The sequence below is a fragment of the Leuciscus leuciscus genome, assembly GCF_965113295.1.
Source record: "Leuciscus leuciscus genome assembly, chromosome: 10".
Lineage (NCBI taxonomy): Eukaryota > Metazoa > Chordata > Actinopteri > Cypriniformes > Leuciscidae > Leuciscus > Leuciscus leuciscus.
The window spans coordinates 1,609,662-1,631,897 of NC_138734.1; the positions used below are offsets into that span (position 1 = coordinate 1,609,662).

At 38.1% G+C, this 22,236-nt stretch overlaps 1 protein-coding gene and 1 long non-coding RNA gene across 5 annotated transcripts in view; one reads left to right on the top strand and one right to left on the bottom strand.

Moving 5' to 3' along the window:
* Positions 1-1,935: 1,935 nt before the first annotated feature.
* ube2q1 (ubiquitin-conjugating enzyme E2Q family member 1) overlaps positions 1,936-22,236 on the top strand; it is a 35,474-nt gene continuing 15,173 nt past the window's right edge. Inside the window, exons 1-8 of one of the 2 annotated variants that reach the window (XM_082182267.1) lie at positions 1,936-2,406; positions 8,283-8,387; positions 14,416-14,538; positions 14,898-14,954; positions 16,246-16,398; positions 20,855-20,939; positions 21,030-21,090; positions 21,170-21,260. In XM_082182267.1, coding sequence (XP_082038393.1) covers positions 2,248-2,406; positions 8,283-8,387; positions 14,416-14,538; positions 14,898-14,954; positions 16,246-16,398; positions 20,855-20,939; positions 21,030-21,090; positions 21,170-21,260 — 834 coding nt within the window. In that variant the 5' untranslated portion in view covers positions 1,936-2,247. The remainder of the gene's footprint in view (positions 2,407-8,282; positions 8,388-14,415; positions 14,539-14,897; positions 14,955-16,245; positions 16,399-20,854; positions 20,940-21,029; positions 21,091-21,169; positions 21,261-22,236) is intronic. The other variant, XM_082182268.1, reaches the window with a different exon arrangement.
* LOC309507856 lies at positions 16,736-18,197 on the bottom strand. Of its 3 annotated transcripts, XR_014209249.1 has the most exons (3): positions 18,062-18,188; positions 17,648-17,975; positions 16,736-17,592 (listed from the first exon to the last, which is right to left on the bottom strand). It is a non-coding gene; the product is annotated as an uncharacterized lncRNA (long non-coding RNA). The 3 variants fall into 3 exon arrangements; XR_014209248.1 differs by having other exon boundaries at positions 16,736-18,024; positions 18,062-18,197; XR_014209250.1 differs by having other exon boundaries at positions 16,736-17,975.

The following is a 22,236-nucleotide window of genomic DNA, read 5'->3' on the forward strand; positions in this document are numbered from 1 at the left end:
TGTTTACAAGAGTGAAGGTTTGGTAACTTACATTTCTGACACAATGTTGCCGGTTACTATGTCTGTTTAAGCTCCACCAGTGAAGCTAGTTCCCACAGGAAGGCCGTGTCCCACACAGAACCGCAGCTCAGAACTGGGATTTTCCACCTCGTTCAAAGTCGGACATTCAGTTGGAACACGTGGCGCCAACATGAAGAGTGTGTTATTTGGGACAGAGCCGAAGACACGAGCGACACGGCTGCCTCGTTACTGAACGAATCGGTTCAGTGAATGACTCAGTGATTCACTCATAACGATGGTCACTTGTCGCCATCTACTGGCTGAAGGATGTCAAGTACAGAGAGAGCGGAAAAATATGTATAGAATTAAACATTGGTGCAAAATATTCTTGACAAAAATTTGGAATATTATACTGTATATTGTATTGATTATCAATCTTCTGAGTACATGGAACAAACCTTTTTTCAATAATTTTTTCTGTCAACAATTATTAGCATTTTTTTTCAGCATTTTATATTTTCTTTGTTTTAATGTATTAATTTTATACTCATTATTACTGTTTTTATTATATATGTTAGATAAAGTTCTATCAAAATAATTAAAGCATACTATCAAACTCAAATTAATTAAAATATAATACTTGTGACACACACACACACACACACACACACAGAGATCTCGCTCTTCATAGCCTCGTCTGATCTGAGGCACCAGTGTTTTCCATTAACTTATTTATTGTATAGGCTGTATATGTAATTTATTATAGGTTGATTTATCTAAAGTGCCCTGAGTGTTCCTGCAGACGCAGCTGGAGATGGAGATGGAGATGGAGATGGAGATGGTGGATGTCTAGCACCAGCTAGTGGAACATCATAGACATAACATGAGGGCCATGACATAAACTCATACACACACACATTCTCTCTCTCTCTCTCTCTCTCTCTCTCTCTCTCTCTCTCTCTCTCTCTCTCTCTCTCTCTCACACACACACACACACACACACACAATCCTGTCATCTGCCTTCACACCACGTCTCTTACACACACACACAGATGAGTGTGTTATTCTTACTCTAGTTATTTTAGTCGATAAAGTTTTAAATATGGTTATTTCTCTTAGATGAGCGCATCGCTTCACCCCAGAAGGCCTTTATTAACCCCGTGTGTGGAGCACTGTATGATGGACAGATGCGCTTCCGAAGTCATACAGACATTCACTCCCATTATCAAGCTTAAGAGCCAGGACATTTTTTAATATAACTCTGATTGTGTTCGTCTGAGAGAAGAATGTCATATACACCTAAGATGGCTTGAGGGAGAGTAAATCATGGGCTAATATTCATTTTTGGGTGAACTATCCCTTTAAGACTGCAGTGAAATCGCTGGTGTTTCTGACGTCACAAACTGCCTTGTAACCAATCAGATCAACGTGTGATCATCAACCAGTGGATCTCTGAGCTGAGTGAGTGAGTGGAGGCGGGGCTCATTTGCATATTCATAGAACCGCGTATACCTAATGAGACGAGGGTGTCGAGTTACATTCAAGATATTTTAAGGCATTAAGAAACATTTCTTAAGGAAAACACCTGTCTAAATATGTAATTTTGGTGATCAAATATGAGTTTAAAAGCCATTATTGACCACAGGGGGACTTTAAAAGTTTGTATTAGTTTATTTCATACCCGTAACTCTTGTTTTCATGAGATGAACTATCAAAATAATAGCATAGGCGTAGCAGTAGCGCTAACAAACTCAACAAAAGCCACTAAATGTAATTTTACAAATGTTGTGCTTTTGATTTTTAATGATTTTTTTATTTTCCAGACAGTAAACCCAAAACAAAAAAGAAAAGAAAAGTTTCAGGTTCTCATTTGTATCCTGTCGCTCGCTCGCGGCCGCGGTGCATGCTGGGACTGCGGGTCCTCCACGCGCGCCTCCATCTTTAAACCCCAGAGGGGAAAAAAACAGCTTCCGCTCAGTCGTACACACACAAGATCCTGCGTTCACACACACATTTATGACACTTTGAGCTCCAGATCTGCGTTTTAAATCGACGGATTGTACTAGCAAAGACCTGAGGAACTTATTCAAAGCGCGTTCAGAGATTAAACAGCTTTATTTCTGCACTGACATCCACAAAAACACGGCGGAGTGATCGCAACTGCGCGTCTCTTCTTCTTCTTTTGTCCACCTCTCTCTCGCTCTCTCGGTTTCTCGGCTCCTGATGCCCGGAGATGAGTAGAGGAACATGTCGGTTTCGGGACTGAAGGCCGAGCTGAAGTTTCTGGAGTCCATTTTCGACCCGAACCACGAACGCTTCAGGATTCTGGACTGGAAGCCGGACGAGTTGAGCTGCCAGTTCAACGTGACCGGAGAGAAGCTGCTCATCATCCACTGCAACATCACGGTAAGACCGATGGAACACACACACACACACACACACACACTCTTCATCACAACACACGGTGGGTTCGGGCGCGCGGCTTCGAGAATAGCCGAGCTCAAGCGCGTTCGCGTCGGTAAACATCAGTGTTCGGCTCCGTGTGTTCACACTAGCTTCACCTCAGGTTTATTATCTGAAAGTTAATCTATTAGGAGTCATTATTGTAAAGTGCGCACTTCTGAGACCTTTATTGACCCGGTTCTGGTGTCTCGTTTCATGGGTTTTCTTAATTTCCGGATGCCATTTTCTGTGGCGACTCTGACGTCATCAATCCACACATATGATCATGATCAAATATCATAACACTTAGCCTAATAGGCAGCTGTTTATGGTCGTGGTGAAAGACTCAGTTTATACCGTGAAACCTAACACTATGAATGTGTCAAATATTATTTGGTAAATATTTGGTCTCTATTGAAAATAATCATGTAAAAACAACCCTACTCATTATAGGACTGTACTGTTAGATGTTATTTAAATCTTTTATTTTAATTTTTTATTATTAATACTGTGAAAACGAATATATTAAATGTGTAAAATGTTATTTGAAAATGTTTTGGTCTATTAAAAATAATAATGTGAAACAAATTGTGGGCTAGTGCTTATTTAAAGTTATTTAAATTATTATTATTATTATAAACTAGTTGATTATTTAAATATAAATAAATACATTAATGAAACATATTGAAAAATTATAGTACTGTTAGATGTTATTTGTCTATTTTAATAATTTTTTATTTAGCCTATACTGTGTATATACAAATATATTAAATGCGTAAAATATTATTTGGAAAATATTTAGTTTTTCTTAAAATAATAATGTTAATTTTTTCTAATCATTATAGTACTTATCATTTTTTTATTATTATTTGTACTTAAAACGAATATTAGAAATGCATAAAATAATATTTGGAAAGTATTTGGTCTCTTAAAAAATAATGTAACTTTTTTTTCTACTTAGTACTTATTTAAATATTTTTTTCATTTATTTTAATATTTTTATTTTATTATTTATACTGTGAAAACGAATATATTAAATGCTTAAAATATTATTTGAAAATGTTTTGGTCTATTAAAAATAATAATGTGAAAAAAATGTTGTAATTTTGTACTAATAGTGCTTATTTAAAGTTATTTAAATTATTAGTATTATTATTATTATAAACTAGTTGATTATTTAAATATAAATACATTTATGAGACATTTACTAGTTATAGTACTGTTAGATGTTATTTGTCTATTTATTTTAATATTTTTTATTTATACTGTATATACAAATATATTAAATACATAAAATATTATTTGGAAAATATTTAGTTTTTCTTAAAATAATAATGCAATTTTTTTTCTAATCTTTATAGTACTTAATTTTTTTTAATTATTATTATTATTTGTACTTAAAACGAATATTAGAAATGCATAAAATAATATTTGGAAAGTATTTGGTCTCTTAAAAATAATAATGTAACTTTTTTACTCATAGTACTTATTTAAATCTTTTTTCATTTATTTTAATATTTATTTTGTTTTATACTGTGAAAATGTATATATTTAATGCTTAAAATATTATTTGGAAAATAATTAGTTTTTCTTAAAATAATAATGTAAAGTTTTCTACTCATTATAGTAGCCTACTTATTTTTTTAAAAAAAGATTAATTTATATATTTATTTTATACTAGACGAATATTAGACATGCTAACAATAATAATGTAACTTTTTTTGTGTAAAATGTTTTTATTTTAAATGTTTTCTATTTATTATACCCTATTTAAGGGGTATGCTTTCTATTTAAACCCTTTACTAAATCTTTTTATTTATTTTAATCCTTTTTTTATTTTATTTGTATTATTTATCTGGTGAAAATGAATATTATAAATGCGTAAAATATTATTTGGAGAATATTTAGTTTTTCTTAAATAATAATTAACATTATTATAAAAATGTTTTACTCACTATAGTACTATTTATTATTTCTTTTTTTTCTTGACTTGCTGCATGTTTTAAACTAGATGTAGTAACTTCACAGCAACACACTTTAATTAAAAAACATTATACACTACTTAAAGATGCAAAGTGTCAAGGACAAATAAGCATCGACTATAAATGACATCAGTTAATGTACTTAAATATTTACTTTTATTTCAAAGTGCATGAATTACTAATGGATCTTGTCAGCCATAAAGTGTTTGCATAAAAGTATAACAATAAGGTCCTCTTTGTGAACATGAACTAACATGAACAGTATATTCTTCACAGCATTTATCACTGTTAGTTAATGCAACTGGTCATGCTGGTTCGCAGTGCATTAGCTTATACTAACAGACACAACGTTGGAGCTTAGAAATGTATTATAAATGTTGAGACTGAGATTAATAAATACTGTAGAAGTATTCTTCATTAACTAATGAAACCTTATTGAGTAGCACTTTATTTTACAGTCCGGTTTCGCACATACATACTATATACTTCTTATAGTGGTTAAAATAACTGTATTACAAACGCTGATCCCACTAAACGTCCCTGATATTACAAACCCTGAATCTGATCCCACTAAACTTCCCTAATATTACAAACCCAGATCCCACTAAACGTCCCTGATATTACAAACGCTGATCCCACTAAACTTCCCTGATATTACAAACCCTGATCCCACTAAACTTCCCTGATATTACAAACCCTGATCCCACTAAACTTCCCTGATATTACAAACCCAGATCCCACTAAACTTCCCTGATATTACAAACCCTGATCCCACTAAACTTCCCTGATATTACAAACCCTGATCCCACTAAACTTCCCTGATATTACAAACCCTGATCCCACTAAACTTCCCTGATATTACAAACCCTGATCTTCCCTGATATTACAAACCCTGATCCCACTAAACTTCCCTGATATTACAAACCCTGATCCCACTAAACTTCCCTGATATTTCAAACCCTGATCCCACTAAACTTCCCTGATATTACAAACCCAGATCCCACTAAACGTCCCTGATATTACAAACGCTGATCCCACTAAACATCCCTGATAATACAAACCCTGATCCCACTAAACGTCCCTGATATTACAAACGCTGATCCCACTAAACTTCCCTGATATTACAAACCCTGATCCCACTAAACTTCCCTGACATTACAAACCCTGATCCCACTAAACTTCCCTGATATTACAAACCCTGATCCCACTAAACTTCCCTGATATTACAAACCCAGATCCCACTAAACGTCCCTGATATTACAAACGCTGATCCCACTAAACATCCCTGATATTACAAACCCAGATCCCACTAAACGTCCCTGATATTACAAACGCTGATCCCACTAAACTTCCCTGATATTACAAACACTGATCCCACTAAACTTCCCTGATATTACAAACCCAGATCCCACTAAACTTCCCTGATATTACAAACCCAGATCCCACTAAACGTCCCTGATATTACAAACCCTGATCCCACTAAACTTCCCTGATATTACAAACCCTGATCCCACTAAACTTCCCTGATATTACAAACCCTGATCCCACTAAACATCCCTGATATTACACACCCTGATCCCACTAAACTTCCCTGATATTACAAACCCTGATCCCACTAAACGTCCCTGATATTACAAATCCTGAATCTGATCCCACTAAACTTCCCTGATATTACAAATCCTGAATCTGATCCCACTAAACTTCCCTGATATTACAAACCCTGAATCTGATCCCACTAAACGTCCCTGATATTACAAACCCTGAATCTGATCCCACTAAACGTCCCTGATATTACAAACCCAGATCCCACTAAACATCCCTGATATTACAAACCCTGATCCCACTAAACTTCCCTGATATTACAAACCCTGAATCTGATCCCACTAAACGTCCCTGATATTACAAACCCTGAATCTGATCCCACTAAACTTCCCTGATATTACAAACCCTGATCCCACTAAACTTCCCTGATATTACAAACGCTGATCCCACTAAACGTCCCTGATATTACAAACCCAGATCCCACTAAACGTCCCTGACTCCTGTGTTCCTCATATCCCAGTGTTCCTCATATCCCAGAGCTTGCCTGAGTTAAGGCACATACTGTACAATAAAGTGTAAAGCCGCGTTTCCACCGCAGGAACTTTCCCCAGGAACTAGGGACTTTGGGCTGGTACTCGATGTGTTTACACCGCAGGAACCAGGGTCTAAATGAAGTTCCGGGTAAATATTTCCCCCTCCGATAGTCCCTGCTCATGAGGTAGTACTTTTTCAAAGTTCAGGAACTTTCAGGGGTGGGACTTGTGCGCTGCACAAGCTGATTGGTTGTGTTCACGCCGCATTTTGGTTGGATGATTCCACGCAGCATTTTATTTATTTTTAACCTCCCTTTTTAAAAAATCTATTGCGGTTCGTGTCGTGGCTAGTTGTCTGTCTGCAAATATGGAATTTAATAAAAAAAACTGGTGGACTGGCGACGAGTTTCAGGCTTTATTAAGGGTATTTGTGGAAGAGTAAACTTTCTGCGCGTTCGTCCCAACCATCTCACGGTCAATGTCCGCAATAGCTGATAACATACAAATTTTATATCTAACGTTAGCATTACGAACTTACTGAACACGCTTTATCAGTGCTCGTCTCTTTTCTGCCACAGCTTTTATTATTAAGTCATTATGTTTACACATTGTCATCTATTGCAAGGCACTCCAAACCATGTTACAAATTTACTATAACAGGATTGAAATAGCGCTTTTGAGGTTAGTAACAAACAACTATTTACAAGACTATTCACTATTTATGATTGATAGACGGGGTTCGGGCTTTTTTTAAGCGTATTTGCGAAAGAGGAATTTTTTTTGCGCGTTCGTCCCAGGCATCTCACATGATAACACTGATAACATACGTTGTCTAATTTTATACGCATACGAGCTTTCTGAACACGCTTTAGTATCAGTGCTCGTCTATTTTGTTTTGTTAATTACCTCGTTAGTAAACCAATACATAACTGCAGCACAGTTTGAAACTCCTCCATAGCCTACTTATTATAAATGTGGCGCTCAAAACTGATTACTGTCCGTCGCAGACTGGGAGGAGCAGTTGCGCGCAGTTTACCTTCCCGGTACTTTAGACCGCGGTGTAAACGCATAAAGCAACCGGTCTGGGGCGAAAAAAGTTCCTGGGAAAAAAGTTCCTGGTACAAATTGTTCCGGGTAATTTCGGTGGAAACGCGGCTTAAGATTAACAAGCTTTCCTGCCGAGGGTTTGTGGATGTTTATATAGATCTAGATGTGTAAATATGAGCATGTTTAATGGAAGTTCCTGGACCTGCTTAAAGATGGGAATGTTGGAAAAACATCATTACCGGTCAAACGCTTCGACACGCCTCTTTCTTCATTATTATTATCACTATTATTATCACTATTAGCCACATTTTACAGTAATAGTAAAGTCAACATAACTATGAAATGAAAGAGAAACAGGATTAGGAGACTCAGAAGAAGATTTTATCTGTAGAGCGGCGTGAGATCATGCTGTGGGTTTTGCTAGTTTTAATTCTGTTTTAATTTCAATTAAATTGTATGAATTAAACCGCTCGTAAACATACTTTATCACTTAAACTTGAAATAACCCATTAAACATGAAAGTATTTGCAGTGTTGCACTATGGGTAATGTGTCCTCGTGGTGTAAACTCTTCAGATTTACAGTGTTGCACTATGGGTAATGTGTCCTCGTGGTGTAAACTCTTCAGATTTACAGTGTTGCACTATGGGTAATGTGTCCTCGTGGTGTAAACTCTTCAGATTTACAGTGTTGCACTATGGGTAATGTGGTGTAAACTCTCCGGCCTCGTCTTGCAGGAGTCCTACCCCTCGACGTCCCCGATATGGTTTGTGGACTCCGATGACCCGAGTCTGACCCAGGTTCTGGAGCGGCTGGAGGACGTGAGGAAGGGAAACACGCTGGTAAACCATCACACTCTTCTCACTGTACTGGCATTCCTCTATACTGGCATTCCTCTATACTGGCATTCCTCTATACTGGCATTCCTCTATACTGTTCCTGAATCAAACTCCGTCTGGTGGCGTTGAAGAAGACCTGTGCTGTTCTTCATCTCTCTTTAGTGTTTGATCATGAAGAAGCTCCAGTTCTTCTCTATATCAGTGTCAGTGTTTCTGAACTCCTGAAACGCCTCCATTGTAGTCTTGAGTTTCTTCCGGGAACGAACACGTCACAATATTCCTCATTTACATAATTCATGCGCAGAATAAAGGGGCGGGGCCTGGTTGAGTAAGTTAGTAGTGTGTTAAACTGGCAGTTATGGTAAGGGGCGGGACTTTCCCAAACACACTCGAAGCGCTCAACCAATCACAACACACTGCTCCAGCCGACCAATCAGAGCAAAGTGTGCTTTTCAGGAGGAGGGGCTTCATAGAGACAGGAAGTAAACTGGGGTGTGTTTCCCAGAAGCATCGTTAGCCAGCTGTGTTTGCAAGTTCTGTCGTTATCATCAGTTCATCGAGTCGGTGTTTCCCGAAAACATGGTTCTACCAAACATACACAAACATCATCGCACAGTTGTGTGAGCGTTACCGGTGTATATCAGTTATGAACGGCTGGCATAATTCATTAATCATACGTAATGAGATCAGAAGAGTGTGTAGGTTGGTTAGGTTTAACATTTACATGAAACAAAGCCTTTAGCATGTCTATAGGCCTAACGTGACGCTCATCGACTTGGCTAGCGGCTCTGGGCCGGCCTTCATACCCATGGCTCGATCACATCTTTCATAACAACCACAAATAAATAGAAATTAACAACAAAATGGATGTAAATTAATTCGTCAATTCATTCAAATGCAAGTTTTAAAAGAGAACAATTTAGCAGATGAGTTACCTCAGAGGACAAGGGTAACGCTGGCGGCTATTTGGCCCGTTACTTTAAACAGCAGCAATTAATACTCGTGATCAGAGGCTAAAATAGCTGTATTTGTAAAACAAGTAATTAAATTAATTAATTCACCATTATTTTTATTACGAATTTTAAACGACAAGACAGAAATTTCAAGCGCTTGCCTGACAGAAGCGAGGAGCTGTGACCCGGATGACCTCAGCTGAGTGATTGACAGGTCGTTAGCTCCAGCAGTCTCATTGGTTATAATTAATCATGTGCTGAAGAGCTGATAACGGGCATCTAATCTGTGTAGGTTTATATTATATTACTGAGCATTACTTTATCCGTTAATTCCCCCCTCATTTAATGAGCTATAACATTTCTGAAGAATACCAACAATAATAATCAAATGAGTAAATTAATCAGTCAATATTTAAAACAATAATTATTTTATTGGGAAGAAAAGTTCATTTCAATTCATCCATCATTATAATAAATACACTTCATACTGGCATATAATAAATGCGTGTTATTTATGAATTCATATTCACAACATTAAAGCGGGGAAACCTGTTCTACTAGACACACACTAGATCTTCTTTAAGTCATATATTTAATTTCTCATGTCAAGTGACAGTAAATGAAGGTAATTAGTAATATACTCTCAATGATGGTGGCAGGTGCTGTAATCACGATGCTTTGAACAGCAGTAAACAGTGATTACCAGCCGAGCTTCACTGTAATCGAGTCGACCGTTACACAACACACTGTAATATGAGCGCGCACTTCAGTGACGACCACAGGTGATCACACACACGAGTCTCTGTGAGACAGGCTTTTATTAACTATTTGTTGTGTGTAGTAGATTAACTGGGACTCCGGCACACTTCTAGACGGACTGCATGCCTGAGTAAAACAGGAAGGTGGACCTTCCTCAAGTCTTCCACATTTAAACTCGTTCTTCTTGAAGGATTAGTTTAACCTGGAAATCATCGTTCACTGGGTCTCGTGTCGTTCCAATCCTGTGACGTTTGTTCTTCAACACAAAGGAGGGCGTTGGGCAGGAATCTTCTGAACGCTTACAATGCTTTATGCCAATCAAATGTTCATTCACTCCAAATCTTCTTCATGTTTGTCATCAACAATAACAGGTTTGACTTCAGTAATGCAGATGCAATTGGTGGTTTCATGAGCGATTATCATATCAATGGGTGTGTTTTTGGAGTCGATTGTCTAAAGCTCTCTCTGGACGGGACTAGTGTGACATGGAGAGGTGCGGTAACGTAATAATCACCAGAGCTTCTCCGTGATTTTAGTCCCGTCTGAATGTGCATCTCGGAGATCATTACGGATAATGTCAGGAAAGATTACGGAGAGTTTTACCTTCAGGAAAAAGGTCCGGAAAAATGACCTCAGGTGATGCTAATCCCGTGCGAACAGACCCGCTGTAAATATGTACGTTAATATTTCAGCATTCCGTGTTTAAAAGTAGTTTTCCGCGTTCTTTCAAGTATGGAGACGCTTGAGAAGCATCAGTTGTGTTCTAGACACTGGAACGAGTCTGTGGTAAAACTCACGTGTTTCACACACACCATCAGATCAGAGAGAAGATCGATAGCACTCGAAACATCGTTTAGCATTAGTGCCTATTACCAACACAATCCAATTAATACAAAGTTAATTAATACATCGTTCCACCGAATATAACTGTTATATATATATAAATAAATAAATAAATAAATATAGGTTATATGTGTTTGCGCACATGATATCAGGAAGCAGTGTAATACACACATGAGGACAGAGTTATTCTCCCACTTCTGCTGGTTTACTGAGATCTCTTATCCCGTGCAAACTAGCCATTAATATCACAGTCGTCCTGTGGTAAAACTACATCACTCCATCTTCCCTGGTAAAGCTAATCCCGTCCTCTATGCTGTCACTGTGTGGAAAAGAGCCTCATCGTCATTCTGCTGAACTTCTACTTGTGTGTTACACAGAAGAAAAGCTTCATACGGGTATGGAACGACGTGGGTTTCATAAATTAGGACAGAATATACATTTCTGTATAAAGGAATCCCTTAAAGTGAAGAAGGCACTGTCCAGCAAACACACGTGTTCATTTCTCTCAGTCATGTGACAGAAGTTTAACTTAAATATGATTTTTGTGGAAACCGTGATACACTTTATTTTTCAGGATTCTTTGATGAATGAAAGAGTTTGAAATGGGAAATCCTTTGTAACATTATAAATGTTTCTACTGTCACTTTGGATTAATTTAATGTGTCTTTGCTGAATAAAAGTCTTGATTTCTTTTAAAACACATCTTACGACCCCGAGCGTTGAACAGTGTGTGTGTATTAAACTGGACTGCTCTCTTCCTCCTCATGAAGCCTGATTTATTTTCTGTCAGGTTTTCTTTACATGCAAGTGAAAGTCTCTCTGCTTGTATTGTAGAGTTGATATCAGGACTCTCTGACAGGATTGGTCTTTTCCCTCTAAAGGGAACGGATCTCGTGCACAAATTACCCATAAGTCCTGTTGTTCTAACTTGACTAATGCTACCAAATCTCTTTCTGCATGTTATTAACCGTTCATAACAGTGGTTGGGGTCAGTGTCAGAAATGATCTTTTCCATCAGAATTAGTTCACTTCAGAATGAATATTTCTTGATAATTTACTCTCCCACACGTCATCCAAGATGTTCATGTCTTTCTTTCTCACTCCAGGATGTTTCTCCATATAGTGTCTTCAATGGGGTCCAACGGGCTGAAGGTCCAGATGTGAGTTTCAGTGCAGCTTCACGACACGATCCAGCCGAGGAATAAGAGTCTTATCTAGACAAACCAGCCGACATTTTATAAAAATAAATAACACTTATATACTTTTAACCACAAATGCTGGTCTTGCACTTCCACGACTTCACTTCAAAAACTCCATCTTATTTTCTATTCAATATCATCCGACATCATTGTTTTACCTTTTATTTTTGACTATATTTGGCGTTTTGACTCAGTCTTTGCTTTGTAAACACTAGATCTGTTCTTCCGCCTACGTCACGCTTGACCTTTCAACCTGATGACGTAATGTGTGGCGCATCACAGCTAGTGCAAGACAAGCATTTGTGGATAAAAAGTATATAGGCTAAATGTTATTATTTTGTTATAAAATGACGGCTGGTTTGTCTAGATAAGACTCTTATTCCTCGGCTGGATCGTGTCGAGACTTTGAAGCTGCACTGAAACTCACATCTGGACCTTCGACCCGTTGGACCCCATTGAAGACACTATATGGAGGAAAACCCTGGAATGTTTTCCTCAAAAACCTTCATTTCTTTTTTGACTAAAGAAAGAAAGACATGAATATCTTGGATGAGGAAATTATGAGGAAATTAATTCTGAAGTGAGCTACTCCGTCAAGGGTTAATATGTGGGAGTTGATAATGAGGGTATATTTTGCTCCCACATTTATTAGGGGTTCAAGCACGAAGTGCTGAACACCTATTGTTATTGTAAGGATTTTTATTATTATTATTTTCCCCTAAAACGCATCGTGCAGCCCAAACCGTAAATGCTGGAGACTTGAAACTCAGCCAAATGGTAGTCCTCAATTTGGGGAGAACCTATCAAAGTATGACAACGATTGGCCAATAGGTGGCGCTACAGCAAGCAAAAGTATGAAATCAGCCATAACTCCTAGACCGTTTGTCATAGACTCAAGTATCTTATATCACTGTAATCCTTGGCTCAAGACGGACAAAATGTATATCTCCGATTTCATTTCCGCCTGGAAAAATTTTCCGCCATTTTGAATTTTGTCCAAAACCTACTTTTGCGAACTAGTCCCTGGTTTTTTGCCTGATCGGAACCAAAAAAGTGCATACATGTTCTCTGGAGTCTGGTTATCAATAATTATCGAAAAAAAGTTGAAATTTCGATCCATGTTGCTAAGGGGCGTCAAAACGTTTGCAGGAGGCGGAGCTCATTTTACTAAAATGGCTATAACTCGTGAACGAAATGAGATATTTTCACCAAACTCGGTACACATGTGTAAGAGGTCAATCTGAGGTCACAGTAAAAAAATAGCGGCGATTGGCCACATGGTGGCGCTATAACATGAAAAAAACATAAAACAGGCTATAACCACCTGACCGTTAGTCCGATTGACTTGAAAATTGGTATGCAGTGTCTTGGTCCAAGGTGTCATGTATGTCTATGAGGACATTGGTGTATCTCAAAAAACATGGCCGCCATCGGCCAATGAAGTTTGAGCACCTATTAGACAAGGTTAACGGTGGCTGATTGAAACAAAACTCAGTGGGCATGTTCGACTCATGGCCCTAGAGGTATGTAAGAATTTTGAAAGAAATCGACCACTAGTTGGCGCTAACAAGGTTTACGCCCTCTGTAATCACGTGGTGTTGCACACATCAACACAATATGCATATCATTTGATAGATCTGCTCATGCTGAACAACTTTGCCTCAAGAGCCACTGCTGTCAATCAAACCGTTCATTAAATATTCACAAACATGTTAAAAACCTACTTTTGCGAACTAGTCCCTGGTTTTTCGCCCGATCAGAACCAGACCAGTCTAGGGCAATTCTCTGGACTCTCTCGATCAATAATTATCGAAAAAAAGTTGAACTTTTGCATTTGAATGGCTGTAATAGGGTCATTTAGAAAATGGGCGTGGCAAAATACACTAAAAAGCCTATAAATCCTTAATAAAAACTCAGAACTTCACAAAAATTGATGAGCATATGTGACATAATATGCTAAAGAAGCATGGAAATTTTTATGGAGATTGGACCATAGGTGGCGCTATAACTGTTAAAAAGTTTTAAAACCATATATTTCCCATGGTAAACTACCTGTATTGGCTGTAAATGGTCTTTTCCGTCTATTATGTCATGCTTGCTAAATAAAACGTAATAACTTTTGATGCTTTTGTGCTTAAAGGCCTTGATTGCTTGAACCCCGCTAAATGCTGCTTGCAGCTTTAATTTCTCTTTGCTCTCCTGTTTTCATCTTCAGGGACATGTTGGTCAGTTTCGGTGTGATTTGTGAGCTTGCTCGTGTGTGTGTGTGTGTTTCAGCTCTTGCAGCAGCTGAAGAGGCTGATCTGTGATCTGTGTCGCCTCTATAATCTTCCCCAACACCCTGATGTGGAGATGCTGGACCAGCCGCTCCCCGCAGCGCCTCTGAACCCCGACCGCAAGGTGAACTTCTTCAGGGGCTTTCGCACCGGGTGGTTATAGGAACTCCAGCCACCAGAACTTTTATAAAGAGAAAATAAATAACTTTTTTTACTCAGACAAGTGAATAACAAGCATAAAAAGTGAATGATTTTACAATAGAATAGAAAACTTTATTGTCATTGCATTTAAAATACAACAAATTGTGAATGCCCTTCCAACTACGTAACACACCATACACACTACATAAATACATACAACAGATCATTTAAATAGAATTGCACTGATACTCTGGATATCGCCCAAGTACATGATATAATGACAGATGAGCAAATAATTAATTCATTTATGATGTTTTTTTTAACGAATGTTTTATCCTGTAGCTTGGGACCACGGATGAGGTCACATCAGAGGAGGAAGAGGAGGAAGAGATGGGAGAGGTTCGTATACGTTTTCCTTAGGGATGCACCGATATGAACATTTTGTCCGATACCGATAATTCTTTCTATTTGAAAGCCGATAACCGATATATTGGCTGATGAATCTAAATCCAAATTTTGTATATCATTTTTGAGAGCCTGATTTTAAAACCTAAAGTCTCACCATTAAAAAGCCATGACCCAAACACACAATTATAATTTTATGTAGCCGACATGACGGACTTGCGCTGCACATGTTGCACTGCACATGTTTTCCTTTTTTGAAGTGATCCCAATCATATTTCAGGCAACTCAAGACGCTGATCATGTTGAACAGTGCACATCTGTCTCAGCTGAGGGAAATAATACAGTATTTATCGGCTTTAATATATCGGCCAAATTTTCTTATCAAGCCGATAACGATAACATTATAAATGAACACATACTTGCCGATATATCATGCATCCCTAGTTTTCCTCGTGTTTATTATGATGATGTGTTCTCATGTGTGATCGCTAGGGCTGGGCATCGATTCAGATCTTCCAGCTCTCAATTCGATTCGATTTTTTATTTCGATTTTACATTCGATTTCTATTCTCAATTCAACTCAATGAATATAGATTTAATATAAATCCTATATTTATAAAAAAGAACAGTGAACATAAGTTTACAAGTCAAAAACCTGTATATTAAACTGTTTATTTTAGGTACACTACACTTGTACATTAAAACAGAACCCAACTCTATATTTAAAATACATACAATGAATAGACAGGATTTTGGTGCAAGATGAAAAATTGATGCTGAAAATTGGACAAGTCAGAACAATGTCACATGCCTTGATCAAACAGGATCAGGTGTTATTTTCTGTTTAAGATAAAACAACCATAAAATCATTAGCTGTAACATGGAGGCTGCAAGCCTATGAACAGTGCAGGAAAATAATACTGGCTTTTGGGTGATAGTTCATCATTTATGAATGTATTAATCATGTATAAATTTCTTTCTTCTGTTGAACACAAAAGATGATATTTTGAAGAAAATGGGTACCGCTATCTAAACTGTTTCTGGTCTCCATGGACTTCTTTTACTAAGGAAGTCAATAGGGCCCATCAACTGTTTGGTTGGAGAAGACTAGTAATAAGATTACCGTAAATCTTATGTTCAATGTTTGCGGAAATAAATATGGAAAAAAATCGATTCATGGACTTTGAGAATCGATTCTGAATCGGCCACATTTTAAAAAACGATTAATCGAATTTTTTTTGCCCAGCCCTAGTGACCTCATCATATATGTGCTCTCTGTCAGCAGGACATCGACCTGGAACACTATGAAATGAAAGAGGAGGAGCCGGTGGATGGGAAGAAGTCTGAGGATGATGGGATCGAGAAGGAGAACTTGGCCATTCTGGAGAAGATCCGCAAGAACCAGAGGCAGGACCACTTGAATGTAAGTGCTCATTCGGTAAGGTCACTTTCCTCATGTTTCGGGGTTCTGGTGGGGTGAAATGGAGGCTTTTGTTGGAAGCAGTAGTTTCACAGTCCTGATTAGATGGAGATTGAATGATTATGATGAGAAGGTTCAGTCTGATGGCCTTCAGAGTGATTGATGTAGTTCCTTTTGAAATGAATCGTTCGTGAACTCAGGCAAGCAAACTACTACTCTTCTGACGAAAGCTTCTGTTTTGAATCTTGATTTTGAGTTGAGATTTGATGACTCGAGACTTAAAAATTGACCATATTCATAAAAGGAGATTTTTGAATATTAATTTTTATATTTATTACATATGATATTAACCACCATTTCCAGAAAATTAGCGCGATTGCAAATGTGATGTTGGCTTTATATGACAGTTCAGTAAACAGAGTGAAAATTGCGATAAGTGACATTTTAGACATAACATTGTCAATGTTCTTTGTTTTTGCTCTATTTCTCCAAGGACAATAGTTCCAAACAAGCCACAGCAAAAGAGTTACGCGTCTATGTGGCAATAACGTACAGTGGTGTTTCGTCAGTCACTAAACTAATCCAGGGTTTTGAACGAATCGGTTCAGTGACTTGACTTTCTTGACTTGACTTATGCTGCGTTCCAGTCCACTTTTAGACACGCACTCGCGAACTTCCCCTAAGCACTTCCCCTCGGGGGAATCCCCGCCGCCATTTTGAAGTGCGTTCCACTTCGTGAAGTGGACGAGGGAAGTTTAGATGGACAGACCCTCGTTCCCTCGATTTGGACAGAGGGAGCGAGTCTACTTCATATGTACACTTCAGGCACCTATATATCCCACAATGCAGTACGATTGTGATGTCACCACAGATCTCATCTAATCACCACCACAACAAACAACTCTATGATATATTAATTCTAATTTTTTTAATTGAAAACAACCCAAACACCCTATATACATTTGGATGCTGCATTAAACAAATTATTAAAGGGAAAACAAATGTAAATAATAAATCAACTACATAGCTGATTCCAAGTGATCAAGGGCTTAGGACGTTCCAATTCAGCCCATTGCAGTTTCCGCCAGTAGTGGGCACTCGCAATGACGTACATCCGAGTGAACGAGACGGAGGGAAGTTAGCAAGTGAAGGGCATGACAATTTTGGACTGGAAAGCAGCCTTAGTTGACTTAGTTGACTTAGTTGACTTTACTTACTTGACTTTCTTGACTTGACTTAGTTGACTTACTTGACTTACTTCCTTGACTTGACTTACTTCCTTGACTTGACTTAGTTGACTTTACTTACTTGACTTTCTTGACTTGACTTCCTTGACTTCCTTGACTTAGTTGACTTAGTTGACTTACTTCCTTGACTTTACTTAGTTGACTTACTTGACATACTTCCTTGACTTACTTGACTTAGTTGACTTACTTCCTTGACTTGACTTAGTTGACTTACTTGACATACTTCCTTGACTTACTTGACTTAGTTGACTTACTTCCTTGACTTGACTTAGTTGACTTAGTTGACTTAGTTGACTTAGTTGACTTAGTTGACTTAGTTGACTTACTTGACTTACTTGACTTACTTGACTTACTTGACATACTTCCTTGACTTAGTTGACTTACTTGACTTACTTGACTGACTTCCTTGACTTGACTTAGTTAACTTAGTTGACTTTACTTACTTGACTGACTTCCTTGACTTGACTTAGTTGACTTAGGCCCTGTCCCATTTCTCCCCCCTTAAAACTTCCGCTTGGTTTTGAGTGCCCTCAAAAGTAAAGTCCCCTCAACGAGGGAAGTGGAGTTGAAGATCTTTCCCTATAAAATGGGCCACCACTACTATGTGAATACATGCACATAACTATTCCAGTTATGATCAGGGTATAAGTATCCATAATAATATGCTAGAAATCTAATAAAGTAATCAAATGTAAAATAACACAGCATAGTTTATTATAGATAGATTAATGCTTATTAAAGCTAAAGTTATTCATTCAAGAGCTGGGAGTAATTTTCTCTTTGCCTTTAGTTGTTTTATTCACATTTAAGGTGTAATCATTAGCAGGTTTATTAGACGCTGCCACTTTAAGACCGAATGCAGATCTAATAATACACATTTTCTCCCAACTATTCCACAACTAACTCCCATTTAAGACATAAACTGTGTTAAAGTGAATCTCCAAACCAGTCATTTAACCATATTTTTGTCTGTATTTGATAGTTTAGATGCGCACATGAAACCCAAAGTATAGTTTGCTTGTCTAGTTGCAGTCCGTTTCCGAACGCGCGCCGCCATGGGAACAGGGTCAACGTCTCTTGCGTGGATCATTGTGCTTATAATAGCCCTTTTTACAATCAAACACCTCCCGCAATTTAGAATCAGCAGACACTGCTTTTTACAACAATCACTGATTGTGCTCAGTGCTGTTTGGGTTTAACGTTAGGGAGAAGTGACAGCGCGCTGTAAAGAAAAAGATGAAGCACTAGATGAACGCGGCTAGTTTTTAATAGTTTTGCCTCACATCTTCTTTTTATAATCCTTGGAAGCCAACATCGAAAATAAAATTTGATGAACTACCCAGATCAGATGTATATTTGATGGGCAGACTCTCTCGAAGCACTCTGCAGATATCATGAACATCGTCAGATAGCTTTGTGAAATATTTTCTAACATTAGTGTTCAAAACTTAACAGTCCATTGGATGTGCATCAAACTAACATATTCCAACATATTTAGAAATTTTAACATGCTTATTTGTGAAAATATACTTAAAATTCAATTGTTCCTTTCCAGCGGTATCCGCCATCTTGTTTAAAAAAAATTACCGGCTTGCTGAGTCCGCAAGGTATCCTGGGTAATTTCGTCTTCCACTTCGTTTTAAGCCTGCATCGGACCGCACTATGTTTTGAGGGTTGATTTTAAGGGGAGAATAGCACTCCCCCTTGCTCTTTAGAGTATTGGGACACCCTACCCCTACACGAGAACGCGCAAAAACAAGGGTTAGGGCAGAGATCTAGGGTAAGGGGAGGTATTGGGACAGGCCCTTAGTTGACTTAGTTGACCTACTTGACTTTACTTCCTTGACTTGACTTAATTGATTTGACTTACTTGACTTGATTTGACTTTCTTGACTTACTTGACTTACTTCCTTGACTTACTTGACTTACTTCCTTGACTTGACTTACTTGACTTGATTTGACTTTCTTGACTTACTTACTTGACTTACTTTCTTGACTTGACTTACTTGACTTGATTTGACTTACTTGACTTGATTTGACTTACTTGACTTGATTTTACTTTCTTGACTTACTTTCTTGACTTACTTTCTTGACTTACTTTCTTGACTTACTTTCTTGAATAACTTGACTTACTTCCTTGACTTGACTTGACTTACTTGACTTGATTTGACTTTCTTGACTTACTTTCTTGACTTATTTACTTGACTTACTTCCTTGACTTGACTTACTTGACTTGATTTGACTTTCTTGACTTACTTACTTGACTTACTTTCTTGACTTGACTTACTTGACTTGATTTGACTGACTTACTTCCTTGACTTGACTTACTTGACTTGATTTGACTTTCTTGACTTAACTTTCTTGACTTACTTTCTTGACTTACTTGACTTACTTCCTTGACTTGACTTACTTGACTTGATTTGACTTTCTTGACTTACTTTCTTGACTTACTTTGACTTACTTGACACTTTCTTGACTTAATTGACTTTACTTGACTGACTTACTTTGACTTACTTGACACTTTCTTGACTTAATTGACTTTACTTGACTGACTTGACTTCTTTCTTGACTTAATTGACTTTACTTGACTGACTTGATTTTAAACATCCTGTAAAGGTTTTTAGTTAAGTTATGTATTTTGTCATGTAACCTAGATTTCACCATGTAAGCTGGCATGGCGTTGAAAAACATTTTCTCACAAATAAACAGACTAAAGAGAATTCAATAATGACACAATTTAATGCAGTTACACACTGCACGTTTTGCACAATATGACTGTATTGTAGCATTACATTTTTTAAAAGCATGTAGCATTTTTTAAATAATAATAATAATTTGAAAAAGGGGTAATGCTGTACAATAAGCTCTTATTTGTTAACATTAATGCATGAACTGACAATGAACAATATTACAGCATTTTTTAACCGTTGCTTGTTGCTTATTAAAATCTTCATGTTAGTTCACAGTGCATTAACGGTTACATTTTAACATGGATTGTTATGTCACGTTAGCTGATGTAATTAACTAATGTTAACAAATGAAACCTGATTGTAAAGTGTTACAGTGAATCTGAAATATTTGAAACGACACGTCTTGTCTTGTTCACTGAGCTGTCGGGCTCCTAGTGCTCATTAATCTGAGCTGTGGGATTCATAAGAGTTCATGTGCGCCGTGGGTCAATAATGCGTCTGATTGATTGATTGAGTGTGTTCTCTCGGGTCCTGTAGGGCGCTGTGTCTGGATCAGTTCAAGCGTCGGATCGCCTCATGAAGGAGCTCAGGGAGATCTACCGGTCTCAGAGTTATAAAAACGGTTTGGACTCCTGATAACTGATGTGTGAATGATCGAGACGCCACTGGAAGCGTCGACGCTCTTCTTATTCTGCTTTATTCTGTTTCCCAGGAATCTACTCAGTGGAGCTGTTCAACGACAGCCTGTACGAGTGGCATGTGAAGATAAGAACGTAAGAACTGGATTTTCCCATTATTGCTTGTGTTAGTTAGGAGTTTTCAGAAAGCTGAAGGTGTGTGTGTTGTGTTCAGTGTGGATCCAGACAGTCCTCTGCACAGTGACCTGCAGGTGCTGAAGGAGAAGGAGGGAATCGACTACATACTCCTCAACTTCTCTTACAAAGTGAGTTCGCTGGCCATGCCCAGGTGTGTGTGTGATGGTAAGGGGTAGGGTAAGTGTGTGTGTGTGATGGTTAGGGGAAGGGTTAGTGTGTGTGTGTGTGTGTGTGTGTGTGTGTGTGTGTGTGATGGTTAGGGGTAGGGTTAGTGTGTGTGTGTGTGTGAGAGATGGGTAGGTTTAGGGGTAGTGTTAGTGTGTGTGTGTGTGTGTGTGTGTGTGAGAGAGATGGGTAGGTTTAGGGGTAGGGTAAGTGTTGTGTGTGTTTGAGATGGGTAGGTTTAGGGGTAGGGTTAGTGTGTGTGTGTGTGAGAGAGAGAGTTTAGTGTTTAGTTCATGAGACATGTGCCGGTATTTTGTAATGTGATAAATCGCGGTAATGAATAAGCACGATATTGTTATCGCGGGCACTTCAAAATACCGTGAAAAATAATAGATCAGAATTTAGATTTATAGAACACGCATTAGCTTATATTCCATCAACCGCTTAAACAAACACTGCGTATATGCTGCGCGAAACACGTGCGCACTCTGATGTAATGAATCCCCACATGTAGAAGCACTGTGTGCATGCGGCGCTGTGCGCACTCTAGTCTAATGTAATGAATCCTCACATGGAGATGAAGCACGGCGGAAGGAGGAACGCTGCCGACGATTTATCCCCCTTCTAAAAGCAGGGCTGCCAACTCTACGCATTCAGCGTGAGACTCACGCAATCGACACTTTTCACACGCTCTCGCGCCACACATCCACGGAGTAAAGAGGACACTGACACCGACAGACTAGACAGAGCAGGTTACTATTGATATGAAAAAAATTCTCAGCTCTCATGTTCTGTCCATTTTATTACGAAATTCAGACAATAAATACCGTTTTGGCGCTTGTAAATGTGACGTGACCGATCGCTGTAGCGCCTCAGTTCAAGTAAACCGATCATCTGTTACCTCTTATTTAAAGATACAGTACAACTTACCGAAAGGTA